Source organism: Triplophysa dalaica, chromosome 7, assembly GCF_015846415.1.
Source record: "Triplophysa dalaica isolate WHDGS20190420 chromosome 7, ASM1584641v1, whole genome shotgun sequence".
Classification (NCBI taxonomy): Eukaryota; Metazoa; Chordata; class Actinopteri; order Cypriniformes; family Nemacheilidae; genus Triplophysa; species Triplophysa dalaica.
Window position 1 is genome coordinate 22,556,639 of NC_079548.1, and position 12,260 is coordinate 22,568,898.

At 40.1% G+C, this 12,260-nt stretch overlaps 1 protein-coding gene across 1 annotated transcript; it reads left to right on the plus strand.

Moving 5' to 3' along the window:
• The first annotated feature begins 384 nt into the window (after window positions 1-384).
• Window positions 385-6,449, plus strand: LOC130426541 (uncharacterized). The gene is made up of 12 exons (XM_056753378.1): window positions 385-613; window positions 3,794-3,862; window positions 3,964-4,086; window positions 4,219-4,320; window positions 4,404-4,489; window positions 4,684-4,758; window positions 4,867-5,030; window positions 5,283-5,363; window positions 5,500-5,608; window positions 5,725-5,834; window positions 5,963-6,092; window positions 6,177-6,449. The coding sequence occupies exons 2-12, from the start codon at window positions 3,799-3,801 to the stop codon at window positions 6,282-6,284; spliced, it is 1,152 nt and encodes a 383-aa protein (XP_056609356.1). The 5' UTR covers window positions 385-613; window positions 3,794-3,798; the 3' UTR covers window positions 6,285-6,449.
• Window positions 6,450-12,260: the final 5,811 nt, after the last annotated feature.

The following is a 12,260-nucleotide window of genomic DNA, read 5'->3' on the forward strand; positions in this document are numbered from 1 at the left end:
TTAATAACTTTATTTTACTTTTTGAGCTCTTATAACTCGCATCAAGCAAAGAAGCAAATGGAAGCAAATGTTTTCTTTTTTCTTTTCAGATTGTGCCAGAATGCATAAGGTACATGTTAAAATAAAAAAAATCTCTTTCATTTTCTGGATCCTGTGTACTGCCAAGCAGACAAGTGTGTGTAGAAATAGTGTGATTTTAATTCAACAATCTATATCATATTTAATATATAATAAAAAAAGAACAAAAACACGTGTTCCCCATCTATATATGAAGACACTGCATATGTTCTGCACACAAACCTGTGAGGAGAAATGTTTTCTGTGTGACGTTTCAAGCATCTCACCTCTTGCTCGTGATTGGCTGCTTGTGGTTCTTATCCACAATTGAATGGAGGTTCAAGACCGAGGCTATACAACCACACGCGTGACAGCTTCTGATCATTATTAATAGTTCTGTCAGAGGTGCAACTATCGAGACATCGGTTACAACTTCGGCTTTATACTTTTGAGAATCAGCGTTTCCTTAAGCGAAAGATCTCAGAGCTTTTCAGTTTCTGATCAGAGAGAGATTTCTACAATTTTATTGAAAACATCGCGAAAGCATCAGCTTGCGGTGAGTGACACATGTTTATATCTAACGTATGTGTGTCTAAACTCCACAAAAACACGTATATAAGCATTTTAAAATGTATTCAGTGTCTTTCGTTTGTCGAGGCCAAAAGCACCATTCAGTAACGTGTCGTTGTTTATTTATATGTTAGCGCGTTTACAATACAACCGAAGTTGACCAAAGTGCTGCACAAAGTATGTAACTTTAAGATAACACAACTATAAATCAATAAAAACCAAGCTGTAAAATGATTGTTGTATCTTGTGTCCTCTGTAATGTCAGTGAAGTAAATCTGCTTTTATAAGCAGAAGTTCACATACGTTTTTCTGTCTGGTTTCAAATTAAGATCAGAGCATGTAATCCGATTTTACATTTTATCTGGATCAAAACCTGCCCTTTGTGTTTTTCAAAACTTTGAACTAGGTTTGGGATCTATTTGATCCAAAAAACAGGATAACCCTGATCCCATCAGAAGGGTGAATTCAGTTGTGATTTTTCGAACCAAATAAAAGTGTTTTTACATGAATGATCACAAAATCAATGTTTACTGATGATATATAAATTTCTTCATATTTGAAGCACATATGAACCAGACGCGATTTCTTTAAGACTGCAAGGGAAGCACAGCTTCCCCTATAATTGTCAAAAAATGAATGGTCAAATATATGTACTATTATGTTAATATTTTATTGACTAAAAATGCGTTAAACACGTTCATCTTGAACGATAACAATTTCGTTCAGAATCAGCTACTTAGGTCAGCTGTCTCGATTTCCTTCTCATTCATTCCCGTAGCGTACAGTGCATTACTCTGTTGAAGCCCAGCGTCCATTGACTTCAATGGGGCTGCTTTAAACAGTTTTTTCAGTGCTTAGAAACAAGACGGTCATTGGATAATGCTGCGATTATGTCCCGCCCACGGACGCTAACTGTCTCTGGGATGAATGGAGGAGTGGGCTGGCCCGGACTCCGAGCGTCTGCGTGATGATTGGAGGGTCCGTCATCTCTTTTTAATCCACTTTTATGTCCTAAAACGCTCGTTTTTTGGGGTCGAAAAAAAACGTATTTCTTGTGTTTTTTTTAGCTTGTTTGCAATACAGATTGTCACATATCAGCTTTTAGACATTTTTTTTTTTATAAATCATAAATGACAAGGAGGCGGCAGCTTCTCGCAATGCAAAGAGACGGTTGGTGTGGGCGTGGTCTTCAGATTATGACGCGTATCACTCTGTATCTCCATTTCCAACTCAGTCCCATCGCGGATTTTGCATGTGTAGTCGAAAGACAAACTGCTGCAACCTTCATCGTATATTTCACACAATTTCACACCACATTCATTGTTTCAATTTAACATAATTCCCACATTTCCTCCCGTTGACTTAAATATATATATATATTAGATCGTTTGTTCATTAATTCATATAGTCTGAACTAGCCAGCTAGCAAACTAAACACGATGGCAGACAGTGCTAACATTGTCGACCTGATTTTGGCAAAGCCATTAGAAAGTCTTCCTTACGAGGAGAAACTTAGAATTAAACAGCAGGGCAGATCAACACCTAAGATTGATTTAGTGCAAAAGATAGGGAAAAGTAACAGGTCTTTTCAGCTCTCCTGGTATGACAAAGTTAGCTGACTTACTGGAAGTGCTGTGAAAAAGAAAATGTACTGCTGGCCATGTCTCTTGACATGGGTTACAGAGCATTTTCTTGAAAAGGAACGTAGAGCAGAATTTACATATAATAAATGGACAATTTTTATGATTAGGCCGAAAATGAGCTTCCCCTCTTTAAAAGATCAGCAGCCGCCACTGATATGAACCATGTCACATCTAATGAGATATGGTAAACAACAAAAACAAAAAAGAAAACGCAAACGTTCCTCAGCTACAAACCAGGATGTTGACAGCTATAAATTGCTTCTGAAACGGGTCACTGAAAGAGCAGAAGTACAAATCGAACTGGGTAAACAACACATCTTGCTTACCCAACTACAGCAGAAAAAAGTGCAGATGGAGATACAACTCCTTTAGGCAGAGATGGAAAGAGCTGGTATCTGTCTTGTAAATGATTTTTGAGTATTGGATAGTATTGTTTTTGTTTTATTATTTAACATTATAACAAAATAAGGAATGAAAAATGTTTCTGTTTCTTACAATTAAAACAAGCAATGGCTATTTGTGGCAACCGGTATTTTGCCTACCTGTTGTAGGCAAAATGTAGGCTCTGGTAAAAAGGATTTGGTAATCCTGAAATTTGGTATTTGGATCACAGTGATCCAATCCAATGTTCCTTTAAAAAACTGGCATAAAAGTAAGATGGATCTGAAGTGCCCTTGAACAAGACACCTTACCCCTGTTTGCTCTGCAGTTATAGCTGTCCACTGCACCCTACTTTGTATATCGCTTTGGATTAAAGCGTCTGCCAAATGAATAAATGTAAATGGATCAGGTGATCCTGGATTGCAAAACATGGGATTTCCAAATCCGGATCAATTTGATTCAGATTACATTTTTTGAAAAACTGGGCTTTGGTGCTCACACTGCTCATAGTGTGACAAATTATATTTACGTATTTAAAAAAGTTACTTTTAAAGAACAATAAACAAAATAATATAGTGTGATTAAAACGTTATTTATGTTATTTTAAATTAAACTTAAAATACAATGAAAATGTATTACTTCTTACATTAGTTAATATTAATATTCAACACCAATTTTGAAACCTAAAACAAAAGTTTAAGAGAAGTTTCCTAGAGAAGTTTATTTCGACGTGCAGCGCAGATCAGTGCAAATCCAGACATTCACAGAGTCTGCGCATGCCGCGTGCTTCTCTAGGAACGAGAGCAGAAACGATAAAGGCGGAGGTTCAAATACTCCGGTTTGTCATCATTTAGACCCAGGGTCCGTTTAACACCGGGAACAAACCAGATAAGTTTGAGCAACATTCAGTTCTAACGTAAATCTTATCCAGTAATACATTTTGGCTGTCTAAGACAGTGATTGTACTTGTGAATTAAAAGCTTTTAACCATGTCAGTACGCAAATGAGCGGTCTAAACTTATTTACAGAGCGCAAGTTTTATTTTGGATGCGCACCTGCGCATCACTTATGTGCATCCCTGCATATAAGTGTAAGTGAAGTTGATGTGAATCTCCCAGTGAGTTGTGTTTTTCATTTTGCAGAGAAAATGATCCAGAACAAATCAAGGCGTTTTAGGCCCGTCGGCTCCATCGATGAGCAACTTCATTCTGGTAAGTTCGGCATTTAAATGTAAAACATTTTGCTTGAGTTAAAGAAAGAGTACAAATGTTTGTTCTGGAAAACCGTATTTAAGCTGAAAATGATTTTGCAGGTGTTGCTTCATTGTGCCCACAAACCCCACCCCAGAGGAGCTATGTCCCAGACAGAAGAGGTGGTGGGAACATCCATCAGTCCCTACAGACTGACCACTTTCCTTGCTTTTTAAAGCACATAGGTAAGTTTGTTAAAACAACATTAAACCAGCGTGATAAAGTGGGATTTAACATTTTATATTTTGAAAAAGGCTTGAAGTTAAAGTACACAAGGTAGATAGTAATCGTTTTAACATGTATTACATCTTTCGAAGGTCAAAACCCATCACCATCTAGAACCCCCCCCTGTGGATCGTCAACTACCCCAGATGACATGTGGCACAGGGCGTTTGCTAAAAGTGTCCAACGGCATGCAGGTGAGCTCAGAAAACATTAAACCGCTGCGTTCAATTCCCAATCATTTCAATAAAAACAATCCAAATACATGACATCTCTGTAGGTGTCGTCCTGCCCCCGCTGGTACCACCACAGAAGCCTGGAACGGCACCGAAGGAGACATGGAGGAGACACCATTTCCATTTTCAGGTATATCAATCATTAATGTGGAAAATACAGTGTTTTTAAACCTTAAATCCTGTATTCACATTGTATTTCATCTAAAACAAACCATAATATTCATTAAGCCGTGTCATATGACACCTTTAAATACATTTGTATCCAACAAATCATGCTCTTACAAAACATATCAAACATTTCTCGTCTTTGCTTTGTTTGAACAGGATGGTCGCTATGTAAAAACGCCTCAGGGTGTCCCGAACTACATTGCTGACAAAAGGAAACGCACTTGGCGAAATGTAAGTGTCTTTTGTACATTTTGTTCAGGTCAAATTTATTTGAACGTTTGTAATAAGTGACATAAGGTTTCAGAACTTTTCTAAGTGACCTCTCTGTTGTGTTGTCAGTATACAGATTTGCAGCTTACTCTCGAAAACGAGAGAAATGAAAAAGTCGCAGAGGACAGAAGGAGAAGAGAAAAGATAGAGAAGGAGAAGCGGCTGGAAATGCACCTCAACTTACGGGCCTCGATAGAGTCCCTTAGGCTTTCTATTCTTGAAGCTGAAGCAGAGTAAGACATTTTCATTTTTACAGTTTTATGAAGCCTTTCATTTGTGTATAATTGTTGGTTTTCAAACAGAACTGAACCGTGGCATTGGTATATTGTTACACCCCTAGAATGTATGTTCAAATATCGATAAACATCTTAAAAACAATCTTTTAAACATCTCATGTGCTTAAGACCTTTTGAAGAGTACTATACATGAAATGAAGATCAGCCAGAAACAGCTGACGATTCCGAACATAATGTTTTTTGTCACAGGTCTCGGAGTGTGGGCAAGTCCATTCGCTTGAAAGACAAGGATCTAAGAACTTTGATAGGAAAGTCTGATGAGCTTAAAATGTAGGTAGACACATCACACATCCAAAATATACACAGTTATTCTACTATTTCTTTACGGTTTATTTGTACAGAAATGGTGCTGCTAAAATGTGTTTACCTTTTTTAACATCATCCCTGTTATGTTACCCGATTGCAGTGAAATCGAGAAGCTTGAAGAGAAATCCAAGCAAATCAGCAGGAAAGCCGCTCATGTCATGAAGGATGTCCCACATGAGCTGTGGGATACGGTCCTGAAAAACATAGTGGTGAGTTTGCTCTCTTCTTCTTCAATTAATAGTAAACAATGTGATTGCATGTCTAGTGTCCTACTTAGGAAATGCGTTAAGTTATTTTTCAAATGTTTGTGTGCTTTTGCAAACAGGTCGACCTGACGGTTTATAAGCGGTTTCAACGACAAATGAAGGCTGAGCCACATTTCTGCGAGTATACTACCCCAGAACATTGTCCAGAAATGTTTCTGACTAAAAGCGAGTAAGTTGTTTTAACACTGACACTTCACTGATCTAATGACATGAACTCTCTCACAATAATCTCTTTGTTCTGTGGGAACAGTAACAGTACTTGAGTGCGTTTCTCATTTGTGTATTGTGTGTGTCTAGGAAAGCGGAGGTAGAGTCACTTGCTGAGATGCAGAAGAAGATCTGTCATGAGATAACCGGCAGGTTGGAGTCACTTGACAGGGTGAAGCTGGATATAAGCTTCGTCTCCAGACAGATTACGAACGAAAATGTAAGATCCTAAACTATAGTGCGTATACACTCTCACTCAAACTGAAATCCTGAAGACTTCTTTTGTTTCTCTGTTGTCTAACAGGAATTGCTGAAAAGTATTAGTCTCAGACTAGAGCGCCAAAGAAAGTCACGTGCTGATCTCCAAAAGAGCAACACGGAGCTCCTCGAACTCATCAGATCATCACGTTAGGTCCTTTGTCTGAGCTTCAGAAAAGGCCAAACGGTGGTCCGTCAGTACTGTTGCTCCTCTAACCGGGTGGAAGGATGTTTCTGATAGCATTTGAAGGCAGCATAAGTCCTACTTTTCATCTGATTCCATTGCATGGTTAGGGTCATTAAAGTCATCATGAAATAAGAGTTGCGTTGGATTTTTCTGTATCGTGACGTATAGAAGTGAAACTGCTTCTGAAAGTTGCAGAAATTTTAGTAATGGGCAAAAAACAACCTCTCCAAAGCGGGTTTTCCTTACGCTGTGTATGAGCTTTACCAGCTGAGAAAATATGTTTTTTAACACTTCCATATTACAGAGAAATGCTAAATCATAATAATAACGCAATGCTAACTCACTTTTGGGTTTTTATATACAAAATTACGTCGTCTCTGCGGCTCCCTATAGATGGGCGGCCCAGTGGCTCGGTGGTTAGCACTGTTGCCTCACAGAAAGAAGTTCCCTGGTTTGAACTCTGGCTGGGACGGGGGACCTTTCTGTGTGGAGTTTGCACGTTCTCCCTGTGTCAGCGAGGGTTTACTCCGGGTACTCCGGTTTCCTCCCACAACCCAAAGACATGCAGGTCAAGTGAATTGAAGATTCTAAATTGTCCCTCACCCAATTTGTGTGGACTGACTTGAGTATGAAGTAAATGATTAGTTCACTTTCAAAATACATTTTCATGATCATTTACTCATCCCCATGTCATCCAGGATGTTTATCTATTTGTTTCTTAAGTCAAAAAGAATTTAAGGTTTATGATGAAAATATTCCAGGATTTTTCTCCCTATAGTGGACTTCAATGGACTCCAAACGGTTGAAGGTCAAAATTAGTTTCAGTGCAGCTTCAAAGGACTTTAATCGTTACCAGACGATGAATAAAGGTCTTATCGAGCGAAAGGATCAGTAATATTAAAAAAAAAAGTATAAATGTATTAGCCTTCTCCCAAAATGTTGTGGATGTCTCCATAATTAACTGACAATAGTCTCTCACGTGGGAGTGAGGGGAGGGTCGGCCAAGGAAATACTTCTTTGTGCCGTGAAAAGTGAGATATTTCTCATTCAAATGAAGTGAAGTACAGTGAAAAGTAAACAGAGAAAGTAATACTCAACAAGCGTACTTAAGTACAGTTATCAAGTAAATGTACTTTGGCACTTCCCACCAAATCAGGGCATTTAGCCTATTATGTACTTTGCAAAGTTCAAACCCAACAAATTGGGATTTCCTAATATTCCATTCCATTTTCTACCGCTTATCCGAACTACCTCGGGTCACGGGGAGCCTGCGCCTATCTCAGGAGTCATCGGGCATCAAGGCAGGATACACCCTGGATGGAGTGCCAACCCATCGCAGGGCACACACACTGGATTTCCTAATATAATATTTAATTTTGTCATTTAAAACACCTATCCCCTTTAAACTTTAAAACATGCTCAGCTCATGCTGCACAAAGAGACACATCTTAAACGGTAATTTTAAAAGGGAAGAAAACATGCTTGTGACTTCACAGACCAACTAATCGATAATGAAATTCGTTGACAGCGAATTTCGTTATCGATTATTATCATTATCAATTATAATAATTTTAATCAATTAGTTGTTGCAGCACTACATTCAACTGACTCACTTTATAACTGTGAAGCTCGTGCTGTACAGATGCCTGAATTGATAACTGCCCAGCTTGCGCTGTATAAATATGCGTCTCTGCACTGCTCGTACCAGACACGCCTCACTTTTATACGCCGCAGTGCGATGTCAGTGTCCATCGCTATGTTTCACTGTAGCCATCTTCCGATGCTAATTTGGTATCAAACAAAACCATATATAAATATATAAGTCATTATATATTATTATACTTATTATTATAAGTCATGAGATATAAATCATTGCATATCAAAACTGGTATGTTACGTTAATAATATTTTTGTCAGTCTTATTAAATACCTGCGGACAAAGCACTGTTTATATGCAATTAGTAACGTTACATTCAAACTGCAATCGCTTGTTTAGATTATAAAGAATTAATTCCACAAGGCTGTATTTATTTAAATGTTTATAAGTGAAATAATGGTTAATTAGTCGATAAAAGTATAACTTAGGGTGTTTTAAACAAGTTAATCTTGTTAAAAGTTAGCTACATGCTGTGGCTATGATAAAATCTCCTGAGCATCAACCGGTGAGTGAACAGCAATATGAACGATGAGGATAGACAACAAAGGTCATTAAATTCAGATCTTTTATTCGCAACATGAATTATTTCATGGCTGTTTCATTTATGTCATGTAAAGTTACATCTTTATCGGGGGAGGAATTGATAGCTTAGGCAATGTGACTGTGAGTTTGTCTTTATTAGCAAAGCTGCATAATATCAGGCAAAAATTGTAACATCTCATCTGTGCATTAATATAAATTATTAAATATAAGTGTATTAATAAAGTAAGTGAGTATACATATCGTATTGGCGTGTTGTGCAGGGAGTGGGCTCCGAGCTCACCGGATCTATCCGAACCCGGAAGACTCTACCCTGGTCAGGGCAAGTGCGCCGGGCTCGGAACCGGCTCGAGCCCAGAACACACCCCCCAAATGCTGATAAAACTGAACGTCCACTGAAGTACACATACATCCCCCAAAAACCATGCTTGGCGTTACAAGGTGCAATCCGGAAGCAGGTAACTACGAGAGGATGAGGGCCCCGCTGGGGCGGTTGCTGCTGTGATACAGGCATCATGATGGGTGGTGTCTGCTGCTGCAGAACATTTGTTGGAAGCTCGGGCCACTGCGGGGGCTGTCGCTGCTGTGGTACAGGCTTCATGTCCCCTGGTGTCTGCTGCTGCAGTGCACGAGCTGAAAGCACGGGGCAGTCGCTGCTGCTATGCTGGCTCTGTGATGAGTGGTTTTAGCAGCTGCAAAGCACTGTTTGGAAGCTCGAGGCCTTGCTCAGTCGGTCGCTGCAGGGATACTAGTTTCTTTAGCTGGTGGTGTCTGCTGATTCAGATCACTAGTCGGAAGCTCTATGTCGTGACAGGAGACAGGCTCACGCTAGCATCGTGGCAGCGGCGCCGAAGAAATGTGGTCCGGAGACCAGTGCTTGTGTCTCTAGCTGAGGCAGCTTCACACTAGAGACAAATTGGTGAGCCGGGGTTCCTGATGGTTGCCGGCCAGCCTGGCCTGTGCGGCTAACAGTGTCGGCTGCTTGTGTAGTCGGAATCTGAAACAAAAAAGATAAAAAAACTGCTCCCTTCTGGCCAAGGACTACCTGGGACCCATACGTCTGGCAGGTATAAGATCATCTTGAGTGTCGCATGGCAAGGTTAGTGAACGTACATTGTTTTTTGGAACCTTAATGAAAGCACGGGTCTGTTAGCGAAGGTTAGACCTACCGTATTGAGTTTACATCAAAAGTGTGATGCAGTCACCGTTATAATATAACTGTTTGCAGATGGGAGTAAACCAGAGTGTGCATGATGCTTAGCTTTTGCGCAGAGCGGCGAGATGTGGAGGGTGAGCATGTTAGAGTCACCCACACGTTCTCAATAACATTTTCTGTTTTATATTCTAAAATGTTTTGCACACTGCATGGGTCGAACATTAGGTATGATTGCTGGGTCCTGGGGGAAACTGCCTGAGTGATGGAATTGAGAGAGGCATCGAAAAGGTTTTTATCCGAATTAATATCAATTAATTCGGATATAACGCAACTTCTAGGTTTCAATTCCAGATGCAGTTGTGTTAATGTCGAGTGACTATGGAGATTGTGAGGATACCAACCGGCGAATAAGCTAATGCATCCCGCTGTTTGTCTAACTTAGTATAAACGATTTAAAACGTGAAGACCGTTATGGACGCACACACGTGTACATGGAAGCATTTATTTGCTCAACAGAAGTGACTTCTGGTGTGTGGTTTGCAAAGTGTGGTTCACTCATTATTACATAGTCTTGTTGTCAGCCCAACATATACAGGAAAATAAGACATTAAGAACCTATCAAATTGCGCATTTGGGATATTGCTTTAAAATAAGCGCTGTATACGACCGCTGAAAGAGTGTAAGAATGAATCAGAACTAAAGTGCTTAGCTCGCCAGTACCCACTTGATGATGCCGCCGATGAGCAAGTTAGAACTCGACGTCATCAGGCGAAATTAAAAGACTTTTCGTGCAGGCTGTAGCTACTTCCAAATGAAAAAGTTTGGCAACACTGGTTCACTGTACGGCACGGGTGCCGGAAAAAAGTCAGCTCGGCCTGGAAAGCGACATCCCATTCTCGAGGGCAGCCGTGGCAACGGCATTACAGCAGATTAAACTGTATATTGAGTAAAAAGATTGTACGGCGAGTTTGGCGTTTCAAACACAAGCAAACACAGTATGAACAATATGTCATATAATGCGATTAATCGGAAATGAGACCTTGAATTTGGGGTAGAATAGATAGAGTGTCTGCATGGAACAACAGAAATAAGTAATTCCCCTAAGATGATTGTAACTCTAGGAAGAAAATTTGCCTTCCGTTGAAACATAATCACATTGGCTTGGCGTATCGTATGATCAGGTCGAAATGCGTCGATCTTGAGAATACTCCTGTCCCGATAGTAATGAGTTTGCACTAGCAGCGCTGGGTTATCAAACGCGCATGTCTTGAGCAGCGAGCTAACGTGCCGGCGGCTCTTGTATTTGGGAATAAAGGAGTGGCGAGTGCTATGTAAACCAGCAGAGATATAGAATATCATCCCGCAGCTGCGGGGGAAGATGTACAGTTGAAAGAAAAAGTATGTGAACCCTTTGGGCTTACTTGGATTTCTTCATAATTTGGTCATAAAATGTGTTCTGATCTTCATCTAAGTCACAACAATAGAGAAACACAGTCTGCTTAAACTAATACCACACAAACATTATACGTTTTCATGTTTTTATTGAACACAACATGTAAACATTCATAGTGCAGGGTGGAAAAAGTATGTGAAACCCTAGGCTAATGACTTCTCCAAGAGCTAATTGGAGCCAGGAGTCAGCCAACCTGGGGTCCAATCAATGTGATGAGATTGGATGTGTTGATTAAAGCTGGCCTGTCCAAAAAAAAACACACACCAGTTTTGAGTTTGCTGTTCTGAAGAAGCGTTGTCTGATGTGAACCATGCCTCGCACAAAAGAGCTCTCAGAAGACCTACGATCAAGAATTGTTGACTTACATAAAGCTGGAAAGGGCTACAAAAGTATATCTAAAAGCCTTGATGTCCATGTGTCCACGGTAAGACAGATTGTCTACAAATGGAGAAACTTCAGCACTGTTGCTACACTCCCTAGGCGTGGTCGTCCTGTAAAGATGACTGCAAGAGCACAGCGCAGAATGCTCAATGAGGTGAAGAAGAATCCTAGAGTGTCAGCTAAACACTTACAGAAATCTCTGGCACATGCTAACATTTTTGTTGACAAATCTACAATAAGGAAAACATTAAACAAGAATGGACTTCATGGGAGGACACCACGGAGGAAGCCACTGCTGTCCAAAAAAAACATTGCAGCACGTTTGAAGTTTGCAAAAGAGCACCTGGATGTTCCAGAGCACTACTGGCAAAACATTCTGTGGACAGATGAAACCAAAATTGAGTTGTTTGGAAAGAACACACAACGCTATGTGTGGAGAACAAAAGGCACAGCACACCAACATCAAAACCTCATCGCAACTGTGAAATATGGTGGAGGGGGCATAATGGTTTGGGGCTTCTTTGCTGCCTCAGGCCCTGGACGGATTACTGTCATCGATGGAAAAATGAATTCCAAAGTTTATCAAGACATTTTGCAGGAAAACTTAAGACCATCTGTCCGCCAACTTAAGCTTAACAGAGGTTGGACGATGCAACAGGACAACGACCCAAAGCATAGAAGTAAATCAACAACAGAATGGCTTCAACAGAAGAAAATATGCCTTCTGGAGTGGCCCAGTCAGAGTCCTGACCTCAA